Below are 18698 nucleotides of genomic sequence, written 5' to 3'. Positions count from 1 at the left end.
TATACCTCAATAAAGCCGGGATGGGGGGAGTTTGTAGGCTTGCAATGTGGTACTATATTATCCTTTATTCCATCTCTTCCCTCTTTTATTTCTCAACGTACATAAAGGACAAATGTTGACTATAAAATACAAACCACAGATAAGTAAAAAGAATAAAATATCATCTCTCTACCCAATATACTATATGTCCAATATTTACTGTATATAGTAACCAATATAGATAACCAATATTTACTATATATACATTTAGAATTTTTTGTCAGAAATATATGTAAATATTTTCAATAAAATGTGGTTTATTAAAAATAAACTGTTCTAAAGCCTGCTTTAAAAAAGTGAACACATTATCATGTCAAAAATATAGCTCTATGAAATCCCATTTACAATAATAGTCAAAGGAAGATTAAACTAGTGTGACTGCGTAATTATTTATTTAATCCAACCCTAATCTAGGACATTTAAACTAACTTAGCCTTTAAATTACTACTTGGCTTTTTTAAATCCACTTTTTATTTTTAAGAGGTCATGACCTGACAGATAGTTATATAGATACAACTCACCTTCAAACATTCAGGAAGAGAGTAAGTATAGCACCAGGGATCAATCTAAGGGAAAAAGTTTGGAGAATTAAGGAAATGGAGCCATTTGAAAATACATAAGAACTGATGTTATATCATTTTAGTATTAAATTACCTACAAGAAAATTAAGCACACAAATATTAAGATTTTTGAGATGGTGCAGATTCAGTTAAGTTAGAGAAATTGGTTAGATTATATGTCACTTATTTTCGGAATGATTACTCCACATTTGCTATCATGTAGAGCTTTTTACCTCTAGTTATAATGTAAATTTTAGACTAAAATATGATAAAATAAATTGATAAAAACAAAATATATTTCAGGCAGTATTTATTTCATACGGTGCATGTGTTCTTAATGGTAAGAAAAAATTGAGCTTTTAGTTAAACATTTTAGATCTATTTATGACTATTTTCTCCACTGAAGCAAATATAAATTTTATTATTCTGTATAGATATGGAGGTTGGAGTTTTGGGTTGCCTTTGACTGACGATCTGCGTTTTGATGTAACAGAAGTTCCTGCCAATAGAACACTTGCCAAGGTAAATTATGTACTTTCTTCTTGGATGTCACATACATGAGAATGTGAACTTGAAATGTTCAAGATTTTCATGAGGTAAAAACAAAACATGGGGACCATCAATTTGAAAAGCAGTTTGGTATAATACATACTCCAAAGCACAGTAATTCCAGTCCTGTGTGTTTCACCCAGGGAAATGTGTATGCATAAGTACCAGGATTCATATATAAGAATGTACATGGTGGTATTTCTCATATTAGCCAAAAACACAACCCGAAATGCCCATATACAGTAGAATAAATAAGACAATTGTCATATTTTCATTCAATAGACCTTTCAGCAATGGAAATGAATGAACTCAGTTCTATACAACACACACTAGCTAAATCTCCCAAACATTATTAATAAAAAACAACAAAAAAAGATGAAAAGGAATATATAGCTATAACTGCCTTTACTATAAACTTTAAGAGTAGGCAAAACTCAACCATATTGTTTAGGGAAGAGAGTATCATAATTTGAAGGTCACAGAAGGTCAGGGAGAAGATGACCGGGATGCTGGCAATTTCTGTTCTCAATCTGAGCGATGGTTCAATGGATGTACTACTCCCTTCATAATTTTTTGTTAAACTGTACATTGTTTTATGTGTATATTCTTAATATACGTGTCATATATGTTTAGCCTTGTTTCTTCAAGAACATGGAAACTTAACAGAATTTGATGGAGATAAAAAAATCCAGTTGGCTTATTTCTCTTTCTAGATCATATCTATGTTTTCAACCAAGCAGAGTCACAGAATCACACACATATGATTAGCCCTATGATCAATGGTAGTCTTAGAAATTTTAAATTGCCCTTCACATATTTCTTATTTGATAGTAAGAGCCATGCACAGACTTGGGGGAAGTGGAGAACTAATACTCATTTAGTTACCAATATTCATTACAAACCAAGCACTAGTATCACCTATTACACGAACAAGCTAATTGCATCCTCACCATATCCCTATGAGATAGACATTGAGCTGATTTTCACAAAGTTTTAGAGAAAGTATGTAGTACTGCTGAAAATTTGAATGTCACTTCCTTTTGTTTCTTTCCTCTCTCCCCACAGAGTAAATATTCTTGCATAAACAAAGGAGTTCTAATGTTAAATAATTTCTCTCTAAATCTGATTTGTAATTAAATTATCAACCGGGTTTCTTGAAGTGAGGTCCACCAATATTTTAAATTCCTCTGTTTTTGACATAGAAGGTTAAAATAAATCACTTCTGTGTGGGTTATAACTAGGAATAAAAAGTTAGTGGGGAGAATTACAAAGTTATCAATCTTGTTGCTAAGGATACAATGCTTGCATTTATATTCTGTTCTTATTACAGCCTGATATATATGCCATTTGTTGTTATTATTATTGTGAGATAGGATGCCGTAGTTCCAGTTCAAGAATCACTATAGAACAGCCTCAGAGATGGAGATAATAATAATTTCTCCAGTTGATTTAAAGCTTTGCCTATAGAGAAGATCAGGATAACTAATAACTTGGTGCTATCAGACAGAAAAAAAAAAAACTATTTTCCCAATCTCTGCCCATCTCTAAGTTGTAAACTTAGAGGTCTGAGGTCAGCACTCTGGGGGATGGTTCGTAATCTTCCAAGACCAAATGTGTTACTAGGAAAATGGTGCTCTTATTTTAAATATAATTTCTGTAGGCCCTCAGATATAAAGACAGCCTAATTTATATCAACACAACTCTGATCTTGCCTTCTTTTGGAATTGAACAGGTGTGGTATGATCCAGAAGGCTATCACTCCCTTCCAGCTTACCTCAACAGCTTGAATAACTTCCTCCTGCGAGTTAACATGTCAAAATATGATGCTGCCCGACACGGTAAAGTTACTTGGAATTTCTTGTACAACTTTTGCTACTCTCCGTATAAAAATGCATATTAGATACCATTTCCTCCCAGTGGCAGGTATTTTATGGTACATAAACCACAGATCTTTAAAAGGATTTTGGAAGTTACCACTTCCAAACTCCCACCAGGTGAAACATTTGGGATAACCCTCTCAACTTCAGGTTAATTTAGTTTCTCATTTATTAATTCAGGATAGTAATGCTGCCTTCATGCTTATTTCTGTTCTCATATCTCATAGTTACACCACAAAGGAAAATATTTTATAGCTATTTACTTGTATATAGGCTAAAAAATAGTATCAATAAATATTGTACACAAATTTAAACATGAAAACAAAACTTTCAAATTAAAAATGTTCTATATCTGATCAAAAGTGTTACCATTAATTGAGCACTTACTATATGAATATGCTTTCTATGAAGTATTGCTACTCCTTACAAGCACCCTTTCAGGATGAGTATTATTTTTCTCTATTATTATGTCTCTGTGGCTCAGAAATGGGATTTGAACCCAGGTCTGAAGCCTGGTTTGTCTATATCCTGGCTGAGTATAGAGAAGTAATAAAAAAATGAAGCACGGAGTATTAGAAAAATTTTTTTATTACTTCTCTATACTTAGCCAGATCTACTTCAATTGGATTTCCCAAAAGGCTTCCACATAGTTTTAAAAATAAGGTTTTGAATTTGAAAGAGACTGATTTTTTTTCCCCTAATTCAATGACTGCCCATCAGATCATTTCATCTTCTTAAGCCTTGCTCAAATTATTTTCCCATACTGATCCTAAAAAAAATATTAAAGATGGAAAAAAAAATGAGTAGCATATTTGCTGGCCAACACTGAGTTTCTAGTCTGATAAGTGGGCTAACAAATAACCTTTCAAGTAGAAAAGAAAGACACAGCATATCTTCAAGAAACACTGAGGTCTATTCATCTTTCATCTCCCTGCTGTTGAGCATAATAATGTATGCTGGAGGTACGGGTGATTGTACCACTATACTGTGGAGTCAAGTACTCATTCTATAAACAGAATCTTTTGGAGTCTCCATTTCACAGAAAAACAGTATTTTTCCCCCAATTGCTCTGGCAGGAGGAACCATAAAGAAAATAACAAGATTTATACATAGTCCTGAGATCTAGAGCCTCAACAAAGTGCATAGTCAAAAGTGTTAAGTTAAATGGTGACTAAAACAAGGTGGGCCTAGTATACCCTGGTTTGAAATACTATTGAACATTCGACTTTCAGTGGGATGTCTTATTCAGAGCAAAAGACATTTGTTGCTGTGACAAATTATGAAAGTACAAAAAGTATAGAAACAACTAGGGGAAAATGTAGCAAAGGTATGTAGGTGATAATCAGAGACCAATGTCACTTTTGATAGGTCAGCTTTTGAAACCTATATTCAGATTTCATTTATTATTAGCGTTCTTTACCAAGGCCAAAGTCATCTGAATCACTCTGGACTCCAACAGGCTAGTCTAGTTGTGGTTCCTACGACTGTAATTTTAAGTTACAGAGCATAACGAATTAAGGATTCTGTAACATAAACTATGTATTGACCCTAAAAGGAACTTTATAATTATTTTACTTAAAAAATAAGGCTTAGTTTGAGTAATATAGAGATTACTAGTGAGATACCTTCTATTTTTAATTCCCTTTTTTAGATAGACTCATGAGAGTTGGCAGCTTTCCACCCTGTCTGGAAAGAGTCAGATTCCTTTCAAAGAAAAAACCCATGTTACCCTGAAATACTTTTATTGTTTTGTAATATATATATGGGGTGTGCCATGATACTACTGTCTTTCAAAATTGACTCAAGTGTTCTCTTAGCACCTCCCCCTTCTATAGTAGTTGTTTTAAGCCATCTTTGTTGAATTCTACATGAACTAGGATTTTGCTTTAGCTGGAAAATTGATTTTGTTTGAATTTTCACATGCTATTACAATTTTTTAATTAGCTTTCCTTTGAAATGTTAATGTCTATTATAGTCATGTAGTTTCCTCTCATGGTTAATTGAACATAAAAATTCTTTTCTTTCTTCCCAAAGAATATAGGTTTGCTTCTTTTTAGTACCAACTGTTATATGACTAGGCTCTTTTTCAAAAATAACTGACACATTGTTCTCTTCATCCTAGTATCTTGCATTAGTAACAACGGTCAATGAGAAGTATCTCATTTTAGGTTTACCATTGTACAGATAACATAAAATGTGTTACCTTTAATGTATATTGTGTGTAGGGGAAATAGTTGAAATTTTAAGATTCTATTAGTTTTAATAATTATTCATTAACTAATCACTGAATTGCTATCATTATGTGGATGCTATAGAACCCACATAAAAGATTTTGAGATACATGCCTAACTCTGACACGTTTCCTTAATCTTTCAGCTAAACATATGTATGAAAACAATTGGTTCAGCACCACTTTTCATATTGGGCTAAATGTATTTGCAAAGGTTCCTCAAACACAAATCATAAATTAAAAAAAAAATGTTTTCCCCTTGCTTATATTATAATTCAGCAACAAGTTTTACGTAAGTTCCCAAGGAAAATTGAATCTCAATAAAAAGCAAGGCCATTAATTTCTAAAAAAAAAAATGAAAAAAAAAGATAAGAAAAGTTCACTCCCTCAATGATGTGATTAAAATTCTAGGCCAAGCTGGTTATTATTGTTAGTTTCTTTGTTTGGCTTTCATGATATACTTATTTCTTTAACATATAACAATTTCAGAATTAAACTTCAAAACACGTCATGTTTTACTTAATAAAAATTATAATTTTAAATTAATGGAGAATGTAACTTTAGAATAATTCTATAATATCTGGGTGCTATGCAAGGGCCTTAACTTCTTAATATAATGGACATATGCTATATGAGCAGTAAGTTTGCCTTCAGCTAATGACTCCATAGCAACAAATATTTAAAGAATATCTTCCTTCCATACCTACCACTCTTTTCCAAAGTTACTCAGACAATATAGACTTTGCCTTTACACTGTGGTGCTTTGGGAAACAGTTGCCAGCCCATTTTGACTCTGCCTAACCAATGTCCTCTAAGAAGGAGAGGGGAAAAATCACCTTGCTTCTAACTCAGAAAGGATAACCAACTCTGGGAAACCCCAATAATTTAGGACTGTATTGGAATTAAGTGACTATTTTTCTGGAGCCAGCTAGTTTCTCTGAATCCTCCTGGATCTTTATGTCTCAGTGAAAATCTGTTAGGAGTGACTGAAGCTCAAAGCCCTACTGTGGTAGAATTCTAGAACAATAGGCATCTTAGAAATAGTAAAGGAGAAGGAGTGATCTTCTCAGGTACAATATTTCTCCACTACAGCCAATAGTGCAATAAAGAGGAATGGGGGTGGTAAGTGTCTGTTCTTCAGGAGATCCTCCTATAATCGGTCTTCTTTTGAGTTGCTTCTATAAATGCCATACATTTCTGAAGTGCAGAGGATAAAGATGAGAAAGTGGAAAACAATTACTTAACTAGAGAGGAAAGTGCTACATAAGAAATGTAAATTCTTGGCCCTTCCCTCAAAATTCCAAACACGATGTGTAAAACTTTTTTTTCTTTTTATGTGAGTGCCACCAATTGTATGGCATAGATGAGATTGGGAGAAAATCATTTGAAAGAGTATCTCCAAAGTAAAATTCTTTAGAGCATAGCACAAGGAGGCAAGTATTGGGTATTATCCATCTAAAAATTGGTATTTCTGGTAGACTGAATATTTACTAATGAAAAGGACGGTCTCTTCTTTAAGGCATCATCATGTATAGTCATCCTTACCCTGGAGTGCAAGACCAAGAACAAGCCACGTAAGTAGATATATATGGCATGACTTATTTCCTCCTTGGCATAGTTGAGCCTCTGCATAAAGCACTATAATGGGAAATCCCAGTTATATCGGAATACATGTCAATCTAGAAAAGCTGGTAATATAAGTCACTCACTGGGATAAAAGGAAGTTTCTGAAAGAGTGTACAGTGGGGTTGCTAAGTAGAGCTTGTTGACTGTAGATTCAAGAATCTGCTGCTTTCATAAGTCAAGTGCATAAGTGTTTCATCATTTCAATTTCTCTGCATAGCCTTTAAGTACTATTTCTATGCTCAAGAACTAAATATCCCTTGATACACCCTACAACCCACGGAGACTGAGGTTTTTGTATCAAATATCCCTAACAATTCAGATGCACTAGAGCTACATTTATTCCAGGGTCACAGACAAGTCTTAGAGAAGATATTATCTGGCTGCCTTGTAGGAAGACTTATTTGTATCACAGCCAACTCTTGGACTGTTTTGTTGATGGTTTTAGTCATGAATCTTTCTGGATGGAAGAGAGTTCCAAAAGCTTATGTGTGCTTTCTTCTCCTTGTTGCTCATTATAGAATGAGCAGCTTAATCGATATTTTAGTGGCACTCTCCATCCTGATGGGCTACTCTGTCACCACCGCCAGCTTCGTCACCTACGTTGTAAGGGAACATCAGACCAAAGCCAAGCAGTTGCAGCATATCTCAGGCGTCGGTGTGACATGCTACTGGGTGACAAACTTCATTTATGACATGGTGAGTACATTGTGTCATGACAGGACAGACAGGATTGACTTGTGTAGAAGACATCAGTTTTATAGTTGAGATTTATTTATGCTAGTTAGTTCAGATCATTATGACAAAATAAATAAATTAAGAAAAAAATAATTTGCATCATGTTTATTTTCATCCAGTGGCTGGAGGCAAGAGAAATTCACCAGTCCTCATCTCTGTGGTCTGAGGACCACACAGATTAGATCCCCCAGGACACTTGTTGAATGCAGATTCCTGCACCTCACACCAGACCTATTAGATCCATATCTTGGGAGAGGAACCTAGAGAATATGCATTTTGAAGAAAATACCCCAAGTTATTTTTTGCACACTGAAATCTGAGAAATTGAAGCTTTGCAGAATGGTGTTGCCCATTGGTGCCAAATAATCACGCTTATAAAAATTTAATCAAATAATAGTGAAAATGTCAAAGTAGTAGGGACAATAAAGGATGAATTTTATTGATAGCTCTCTCATTTGCATAAAATGGTCCCAAAGTTCAGATGGTTTTTCTTAACTCAAAATGAGCCAGTATTGGCTCAAAGCCCAGGGTGGGTATGCTTTGCCTAGTTATTATGGTGAAATTGTCTGAGTTGGCTTAAAGAATTGGAGAGTAATTAACTGCATATCCATTTTGTTAATGTACCCAGTGAGGTCTGAAATGCGTTTGTTCTAGAAATCAAATCTAAAAGAATGGCAATAACTTCCCTGGACTTAATAGGAGCTCAGTGTTAAGAAAGTTTGAAAGTACACACTTCTGTGAAGGGCTGCTTACTATTTGGATTCTGTTGTCCAATTTAGGAGACCCCCCCAAGTTAAATCACCATCTCTCTTATTGTGTGCATCTTGCTGCAAACTCTCAGAACTTAATATTTCTGCTTGTCGGTGAAACACTGAATTGTTCCATACACCTGCGATTACAAGAATGTGGAATCCTCTGCCATGCTGTTTTGCACAAAGTGGCTCAGAGTGATGACCAAGCTTTAGAAATCAGCCATCTGGAGAGTTCCAGAATTCAAAACAAAATCAATAGTTTGAGGACTGAATCTAATACCAAGATACCTGGCTGTCTTATCTTTCTCACTGAACCTCTGGCACTGTAGATTCCCAAGTCTGAAAGTCTGGAGGCAGGAACACTAGCGGCTCCATGGATATCTGTGCACATGAAGGTTTGCTTGACCTCATATTGCAGGAGACAGATTCTAGAATGAAATCAATGTAAAATAAGCTGAATGGTTACAAGTACTAGGAACATAAATAAAACTTCATTTCTTTAAATATTTTTAGGTCGTCTTGTGACACTTTTAAACTAGATGGGCCATTGATTTATTAAAATAAAAAACATGCCATATAGTAAACATTTTTCGCGTATTCTTATAGGTCTTCTACTTGGTGCCTGTAACATTTTCAATTGCTGTCATTGCAATTTTCAAGTTACCTGCCTTCTACAGTGAGAACAACCTGGGTGCTGTATCTCTCCTGCTCCTGCTGTTTGGGTAAGCTGCAGTGAAAGAAGAATTCATAGAATTAAATTCTCCTAGGCATAAACAGGACCTAAATCTCATAGGCTCACTTATAATTGTCTTGGTGTTTCATTAGCCATGGGTGATGACTAACACTACATTACACTTGCTAGTTCATATTTGTAAAGTATAATACTTTTGAAAGTGAGTGTTGTTTTCAATAGCAGTATCTACCATTAATGAATACTTACTAAATACCAAGTATCATGCTTAACAATTTACATATGTAATTTAATTTGCATAATTATTGAGGCTTTAGAATGATCAGAAAAATGTGTATAAATGTATGGATATTGACAAATTATGAATATATGTATCATTTTAAGGTATATATATATTTATCTATATTTATTTTATTTATATTTTTATAAATGTCTAAAACAAACACATAATATTGTTACTATATTAGGGTAATATAGGTAATATTGGTTGATGCAATCAATGCTTAGTGTAGCAATTCTTTCTGCCCCGAATGCATGGGTAGTATCCATTTAGTTAGCAATTGCAGCTGATGAAGGATCTCTCTGTCTCTAGTTCTACTACACTGCCCCAAAAGTTGCTCAAGTATTTCTTCAACACAAGACATCCAGCTTCTAAGCATGCCCTATGTGATTATTTCACAATAATAACATTAGTCTTCCTCAACTTTAAATTGTAAGATTTATGTTGATTAAGCTCATATTTCTGAGAAGAAAAAAAAAGTCTTGCCTAGGTAGGGTAACACCATCTCTAGGAGGAATTACTTGGAAATTGTAATGATGTAGGACTGTTCAAGAGTCCTTAAAAGAGAGGCTTCTTACTGTCATTTAAAAACAATCTTTGAATTGTTGTTGTTGTTAAAGATAAAAATAAAATAAAAGAGAGATCTAACTACAGAGCTTGTCAACTCATCACTGATGTTTATTTTCACTTTGGAACCCCATCTAAGTATGTATTTATGTATGTATACATGTATGTATGCATGCATGCATGCATGTATGCATGTAGCTAATACATGAGAATAATTAGGCATCATTTTAATCTTTAGTATTATTAAACATACAGGTATGCTACATTTTCTTGGATGTACTTGCTGGCTGGGCTTTTCCATGAAACGGGAATGGCTTTCATCACTTACGTCTGCATCAACCTTTTTTTTGGCATCAATTCCATTGTTTCCTTGTCAGTGGTATACTTTCTTTCCAAGGAAAAGCCTAATGATCCGGTAAGGTCCTTTATTACTCTGCTAAACTTCAGTGAATGTATCAAACATAGTCAATGTGGAAAGATTTTTCTGGATTTTGCATTCTCTAAATAGAAAAGAGGAATTTCATTAGATTCTATTAAATGCAGTGGAGGAGAAACTGCAGCCTTTTAAAATTCTTTTTCGGTTCCATCAAGATGAATGCCTATGATTATACTTACCCAGCATCAAAACTATTGACATATGATAGGGCTTGAGGAGGTGATGGAGGTGAAATCAGATACATTGTATGGCATTACAAAAGTCATTCAACCAATTGGTCAACTAAAATTTCACTCGTAACAAATTGTTATGGAGTGGTAGTGACAAGCACAATGGCTTAGTTATATGACTATGGGTTAAGATTCATTTGAACATTCATAGAGAAAAAAACCAAATTCATTCCCTTTCAATCACGTATTGGAGCCTACTTCATTGTAAGCATCACTTTCAATTCAGAGCTGACAATTATGATTAGTGAGAAGGGAAGCACTAACATTGCCAGGCAATTGATTGGAAAAGAATAGGGAGGAAATGAAGTGAACTGAGGAGAAAACAAGCACACTCCAGAAGGAAGAAGAAAATTCACGAGATGCAAGTGGTTGGCCCCAAGGGTGAATAACACGAAAATGAGCCATTTGCTTCTCATTAACATAGGTTGTCTCTCTCCTTACATCTCATTTCACCATTTCAGTCCCTCTTCAAGTAGAAATTACCTTAGGTTTTGAAGTAATACTGTATTAAATTCCTCTTTTACTTAGGCATCTACCGATAGCCCAATGCTCCGTATCAGACAGCAACACCCTAGCTATTCTTACATTTCTCAGATCTAAGGCAGATCTAGAAGTGATTCTGCCTTCAGGGTTTAGCCTGATGCCTTAGATCATCTCAAGGAAAATATAATCCTTTCTGCTTGTATTTTAGTAATAAATCTCCACCATTTAGTTACAGGAAATATTCACATGTAAATTCCGCATACATGTGAAATCATTGATAATCTAGATAAGCTTCTCAGGTTCCAACATTTGTGTACATCTAGTTTTAAATTTTTGTGAACTTATTGGAAGTCTAACACTACCTCCATTTTTATTTCTCTTATTTCAGACTTTAGAACTTATTTCTGAAACCCTCAAGCGCATTTTCCTGATTTTCCCACAATTCTGTTTTGGCTACGGTTTGATTGAACTTTCCCAACAACAGTCAGTCCTAGACTTCTTAAAAGCATATGGTGTGGAATTCCCAAGTGAAACCTTTGAGATGGATAAACTAGGTGCAATGTTTGTGGCTTTGGTTTCTCAAGGCACCATGTTCTTTTTCTTGCGACTCATAATCAATGAGTGGCTAATAAAGAAATTCAGGTAAGTATAATGAAAACAGTGTTTGACATCCATGGTGGAACTCAATTTCAAAATACTCACGGAGGGATTAATAGCCAAAGCTTTTCCATGAGTATGAAAGTGTTTTGCTCAAGAAAACTTTTAAAAAAATGGTAGCATAATTCACCATTCATTCTGTTCAATAAATAATTATCAGTCCTTACTATTTGTCTGTAAGAATGGCTGCAGACTGGAGAGTAAAATTAAGCACAATTGTGAGTCTTAAAGAGACTAAGATTCAGTGATTGAGAGAAAATAGATATATAAACAAAAGATGTAGTTTTTATTTATGTAGAGTTTGAGTTTGGAGAAATAGAAAACAGAAATAGGAAAAGCAGATTGAGTAGGTAGCATATTAGCAATGAATTGAGGAAAAGAAAATTGAAAAAGTGAGGACAGAATCATAAGTTAAAAGAAATATGCATGCAATTGACCCAGCAATTCCATTTCTAAGAATTTTTTCTATAGATATGCTCACAAATATGCAGAACAGTGTATGAATAAAATTATTCATCACAGCAACCATTTTCTAATAGCAAAAGAATAAAAACAATCTAAATGGCCTTCATTTAGGGACTGGTTAAGTAAATAATATATACATATATATGTTAATAAATTAAACACTATGCAGCCATTAGACAGAATGATACAGTTCTCCACATAGTATTTGGAATTACTTCTACTATTTATTAAGTAAAAAAATGCAAGGTTTAGAACTACATGTGTAAAGTATATTACCATTTGAGTTAGAAAAGAAATGTATATTATTTGTGCATACACATGAATGAGCCATCTCTAAACATGTGTGTCTTGGCTGAAGAGAACTGTATATGTTTAAAGGAGACTTACTTTACATTATATATTCTATAGTACCATTTTAATACATGATGTACGTGTATCACCTATCAAAAATAAAACAAGTTAATAATAATTTAAAAATGACAAGAGTAAAGATAGAGAAAAAAATCTTTGGGCATATTTGAGAAATGAGCAACACAATTTATTAGAACATACAATCAATATGATAAAATAGTAGGAGCCAAAGTGTGGAAGATTAGGGAGTTTATTGGATGCTTGGTTAAAGAGCTATGGTTTGGACTTTGTTCAGCAAATGGTAGTCCATTAAAGGTTTTCGAAGAGAGAGCAACATGATCAAATGATACCCCAAGAGGTATGATTTTATGGAGGTAGCGCAGATTGGAATGGAAGAGTCAGAGACATTAGAGCAGTTTGAAGGTCCTGGGGAAATCTATGTGAGGAAGAGTGAAAGCCCGTGATCGTAATGGAAACAGAGAGAAAAATGATCGATGACAATAACTGAGTATTACTATAAGGCATTTCCAGTGCTAGCAGACTGAGTGCAAGAGTGGGTTGTGGAATGGGGAAGATTCAAAAAAAAACCAACACAGTTGGAATCTCTGAGGATATCATTAAAAGAAATAGGGACATTGGGAGGAAGACCTGAATTGATTTGTTGGGTTTTTAAATTTTGTTTGGTTTGGTTTGCTTTGGTATTCGTTAGGGACAAGACACTGAGGTAAGTATGAGACTTAGTGAGTTTCCAGGGCTGATAACCTTAATATATTGGATACATGCCAGGTAAGACATTCACAGTAAAAAGAATATAGAATAACATTCATATTATTGATAATAAAAGAATGAATGGAGAGGATTTTTTTTTTTAAATGATCATTGACTGTGGTCTTGCAAGTGTTGAGTCTTATTAATAACTCTGGTCTTTGTTAGGAAGTAACTTTCAAACCCAAACTGACCTCCTTGTTACTAAAATTAGGAATCTAAATTGTAACAGTGGATCTGTAAGCATGTAAGGTGTGGAAAGCAAAAGCTATTCAAATATCATTGCAAATACAGTGAAGAGCATTCATACTAATTTTTAGCATCATGTATAACAAATTTAAAACAAACCCAGTCTGTGATAGATAGCATACTTTTAGTGAAGTGAGAACCCATTAAAACATGTTGAAATTGAGTGGTGCCATTTCAGAATCATTGATGCTAAATCCTCGGGTTCATGTTTTTAGACTCTTCTTCAGAAAATTTAATTCTTCACCTGTAATTGAGACAATAGATGAAGATGAAGACGTGCGGGCTGAGAGGTTGAGAGTCGAGAATGGGGCAGATGAACTTGACCTGGTCCAACTCCATCGTCTCACAAAGAACTACCAACTTATCCACAAAAAAATTGTAGCTGTAAACAACATTAGCATTGGGATACCCGCTGGGGAGGTAAGGAACCATATTTTGTTTCTGTCCTTAATATTGGCGTGATAAATGACAAATAAAAATCTTTGTCTTTCCTTAATGTTTTTTTTTTTAAATATGGAAGCCAATCTCTGAATATGTTGATGGATGCTATATATGTAATTTACAAGTGTCCATGTGTTACCTATCCTATGTCTTTCCTCTTGATAGAGACGATTCACCCCATACCAAGTCCTGAGTACTTTCCCATGCTGCTGTTTTCCTGGGGTGGACTTCCAGTTAAGAAGCCTGTACAGGGTGCATTTTTCAACTTTTAGTTCCCAGACCTCTTCGAAAAACAGTGTAAAGAAATCAGTTGTTAGAAGTCAGTTACATAGGTTTCAGGTGTCCAATTCTGTAACACATCATCTATGTGGCACATTGTGTGCTCACCACCCAGAATCAGTTCTTTCCATCATCATATATTTGATCCCTTTTACCCTCATCTACCTACGTAACTTTACTAACAATTGTCACCCCAATAAACTTTAATTAAAAAAAAAAAGAAGTGAGTTCTTAGACTGCATCCATATTTATTTTTACCATGTTCATAGCAGGTTTGAAAGGAGAAAGAGAATGTGGGTATTTCCCTGCTTTCTGAGCAGAGCTACAAAGTAAATGCATCAAATTTACTCAACAGCATGGAGAAATTATTGCTTCAGTAGTTTATTCAGTAAAGTTTGATTAAAGTTTGTGTGAAAAATGTGAAATCTATAAATATAATTACTTTGTCAGGTTAGCATATCTTGGGGATTTTAACATGTCACATGGAAGTATGCTGTAATATATATAAAACAAATACACACACACACTCCCTCACATACACAAATTTTTAGATGTAGTTAAAGAGGGGCAAAAAAACACAGAAGTACTTATTCATTGTAAAAGAACGTTTTATCAAATGCCAACACAGCACAATATCCATGAATAATTCCAGTGATTTATTTTTCTTAGTAATTTATTTCACCCATGGAGAAGGAGGAAAGAGATACAATAGTAACATATCTTTGCTTTAGATTAAGGTTTAACATCTTTGTTTTCCTCTTCCAAACCAGTGCTTTGGCCTTCTTGGGGTGAATGGAGCAGGAAAGACTACTATCTTCAAGATGCTGACTGGAGACATAATTCCTTCAAGTGGAAACATTCTGATCAGAAATAAGACTGGGTATGAAAAACAAATGCTTCAACTTACTAAGCATAACATAACTGAATGAGAAAAGTAGTTAAAACAAACCCTTTATGCTATTTTGTGGTTATCTTATTAAATCCTTAGGGGGAAAAAACAGCTATTCAAGTGAGTGGGAATTTTTAACCCTTTAAGTGTAACTATAACAGTGAGATTATTATATCTCTTTTTATTAGAATCACCAATCACTATGACCAAACTAGAGCTATCTTCCCAACGTTTGGGGAGTAGGAGGGAAATATCTTTTGAACCTCATCTGTGTTTTTGATTCTCTCAATTCAGTTCCCTGGCTCATGTGGACTCTCACAGCTCGTTAGTTGGCTACTGCCCTCAGGAAGATGCTTTAGATGACCTGGTCACCGTGGAAGAACATTTGTACTTCTACGCCAGGATACACGGAATTCCAGAAAAAGATATTAAAGAAGTGAGTATGAGCATGGGAAAACTAGTTCATTTGAAAATCATTATTGGGTTAAAAAAAGTGAAGGAATTAAGAAGTACAAATTGGCAATTACAAAATAATCACAGGATGTACAGTACAGTATAGAGAGTACAGTCAATAATACTGTAATAACTATGTATGGTGCTAGACTTACGGGGGGGGGAAACACTTTGTAAATTGTATAAATATCTAACCACTATGCTGTATACCTAAAATGAAGAGAAAATAATATTGAATGTCAACTGTAATTGAAAAAAACCACATTATTGTTTCTGCTTCCTAAACATCCAACCTCAAGACCAAGATGACATCTGGAAAACTGTGACATTTTCTTCCTGACAATGGATACAGTATTAGCTTGATTGTGTATATCATGTACACGGATATGAACTTGGATTTAGAAGCTCCTTGACAGGTGTCTATTCAATTGCCTTTTAAGAACTATCGAGTGTGTACCACAATTTCTTTAGCCACTCATCTGTGGGCACTTGGGTTGCTGCCATACCTTGGCTATTTGTAAATAGTGCTGTAATGAACATAGGGGTACATATATCTTTGAATTAGTGTTTTGGATTTCTTTGGGTAAATACCCAGGAATGGAATTGCTGGGTCATAAGGTAGTTCTGTTTTTAATTGTTTAAGTAACCTCCCTACCGTTTTCCATAGTGCCTGCACAAATTAGCAATCACCTGAAACTAATATAAAACAATATTGAATGTTAACTGTAATTTTAAAAAGTATATATATTCACAGGAGGTAAAGTACAGCATGGGAATATAGTCAATGGTGGTAGAATAGCTAAGTATGGTGTCAGAGGGGTAATAGACTTGTTGGGGTTATCACTTTGTGAGGTGTGTAAATGTCTAATCACTATGTTGTTTTGTACAGCTGAAAATAATAATATAAATAAATAAGTAAGTAAGTAAGTAAATAAATAAATAAATAAATAGAAGAACTATCAAATAAAGGATCACACTTGCCTTGGCTCTGGGTTGAGCATTGATTGGTAATGGCTGTACATCCTTCAGTGTCCAGATAAGTATTAAAACATGGAATTACCTACAAAATGCCCAAGTAAAGTAGAATAGCTTCCAATTTTAATTTTTTTTTTTACTGTGATTTTGTACTCCACTATAATTATTTGCCCTTGCAACGGAATGGCTAACCCTTAGGGTGTTTTCCTCTATTTTTGCAATCTTAAAGACCTATTGAAATCCTAGGATTCCACAATTTTCCAGGACAGTTTAACTACCGAAATAGCCACAAGCACCCATGATTCCTCAGTTAACGTACTAAAGTTTTAATACTGGGTCAGTTTTTAAAAGACTTAAAGCCTTTGTGATCACTCACCCCTTGGTTAAAAAAAAAATGAAATCATGATGACAATGAGAGATGTGCTTTGAGAAAGGCTGATTTCTGTTTTAGCTCTATTAAGCTTTATAAGGAAGCTCTGCATTGAGGTAACGGAAAGAACAATCTGCAATCGTAAATAAACACACACACACACACACATACACACACACATACACACACACACACATTTTGGGGGAGAAACATCCCACTTGAAAATGAGCCTCCATGAAATTGCTTTTATCTCATTCATGATTATGAATTTTTAGGCGGATCTTTGAAAATAAAAATAAAATCTCTGTTGAGTTTAAAAATAAAATCTCTGTTGAGTTTAAATGTTTGAATTTTCCAGGTATGTATTTCCTTATTATAAAACTTTCTTTTCACAAACAGCATTTTTGCTGTTTAGTGCTTTAAGGGTTTTAGCAAGAGGTCAACCCAACTCCCCTTTTCTGCCTACAGACTGTTCACAAGCTCCTGCGGAGACTTCACCTGATGCCCTACAAGGACAGGGCTACCTCCTTGTGCAGTTACGGCACCAAAAGAAAACTATCCACTGCGCTGGCCCTGATAGGGAAACCTTCCATACTTCTGCTGGTAAGTGAGTCATTGTGAAAAAGCCTATTGCGTAATTAGAACCTCCCTTCCAATTGTGTGTATGTGCTGTTTCATTCTCATTATTGGAATAAACATTTATGGAGGGCTCACTGTGCTGGTTATTTCACAAAGCACTTTACCTGTACTATTTCATTCAGGGAATTTATATCAGCAAATAATTTGTTACCACAACAGTATGCCCTCAAAAATGTTTTTGTCTGAAGCTGTGTTGCAGCCAGTTTCAGAGGATACGTTTGGCATGGGAATGGAAAGTAGGTGGAACAAATTCAGGGTATGCAAATGAGTAAGTAAAATTATGGAATATGGTAGAATTTGATTCCCAATTGAATTTGATTCCCAATTGAAGAAATCAGTACTATGAGTACCTGACCAGGTGAATTAGCATATTTTTAAACTTCTAGAAAGAAGCAAAGATACACTTTAAGACACTGTGTTGTACTAAAATTGTATTTTCCTGTTACTTAAAAATATGAATTACCTACACTGGGATGTGATCTATAATATGCCATTCCACTTTATCTGAAAATTTCAAAGGCAAAAAAAAAGTGCATTCAACAGTTATGCTTTCATTAAGAGCTGGATTATTAAATGGATCACCTGGAAATGTAAATTATTCACAGGGGTAACCCAGCATTCTGCTCCCCAGACCAAACATTGTAAAAAGTGTTTATTCCATAGAAATAAGCTTGTCCTTAGTTTGGAAGATCCTCTTAGTTTAAGGACCTTCAAACTCCAAAAGAGCCTTAACGATATGCAATAAAAATCCACTTATAAATCACCACATTATTCCAGGGTTTAAGTCATACAGAGGATCAATTCATATAAACTGCCCAGACAGAATGACGCACAGCCCATTTTTCTACAATACCAGAAGCTTATAATGCGTTGTATCCCTGTTAGTCAATGCTTTTAATGGAATTCTATTGTGTAAGTGTCCCTTAAATTGAACAAAACAATCCTGAGGCACCCCTGTGAGATAATAGATGTAAAGTATTTCAAAAAGTTAAAAGCGCCATGTAAATGTTACGTATGAATGAGCCTACCTGAAGTACAGTCTACAACACAAAGACACTTATTTTCTTCTATATCCATTTACTATATAAATGCTATCATCTACAAAAACAG

At 34.5% G+C, this 18698-nt stretch overlaps 1 protein-coding gene across 2 annotated transcripts in view; it reads left to right on the top strand.

Moving 5' to 3' along the window:
* The window catches only part of ABCA12 (ATP binding cassette subfamily A member 12), a gene marked incomplete at both ends in the record, with an annotated part of 162092 nt that overhangs the window by 135768 nt on the left and 7626 nt on the right, over nt 1–18698 (top strand). For both annotated transcript variants that reach the window (XM_081051201.1, XM_081051200.1), the window contains 11 exons: nt 1034–1121; nt 2881–2986; nt 6775–6829; nt 7400–7577; nt 8975–9090; nt 10162–10321; nt 11444–11697; nt 13758–13962; nt 15033–15142; nt 15446–15587; nt 17418–17552. In XM_081051201.1, the coding sequence (XP_080907327.1) occupies nt 1034–1121; nt 2881–2986; nt 6775–6829; nt 7400–7577; nt 8975–9090; nt 10162–10321; nt 11444–11697; nt 13758–13962; nt 15033–15142; nt 15446–15587; nt 17418–17552 (1549 nt within the window). The remainder of the gene's footprint in view (nt 1–1033; nt 1122–2880; nt 2987–6774; nt 6830–7399; nt 7578–8974; nt 9091–10161; nt 10322–11443; nt 11698–13757; nt 13963–15032; nt 15143–15445; nt 15588–17417; nt 17553–18698) is intronic.

This window comes from Rhinolophus hipposideros (genome assembly GCF_964194185.1).
Source record: "Rhinolophus hipposideros genome assembly, chromosome: 6".
NCBI lineage: Eukaryota > Metazoa > Chordata > Mammalia > Chiroptera > Rhinolophidae > Rhinolophus > Rhinolophus hipposideros.
Note: the sequence above shows the minus strand (reverse complement) of the source record. Positions and strands in the feature narration are given on the sequence as shown.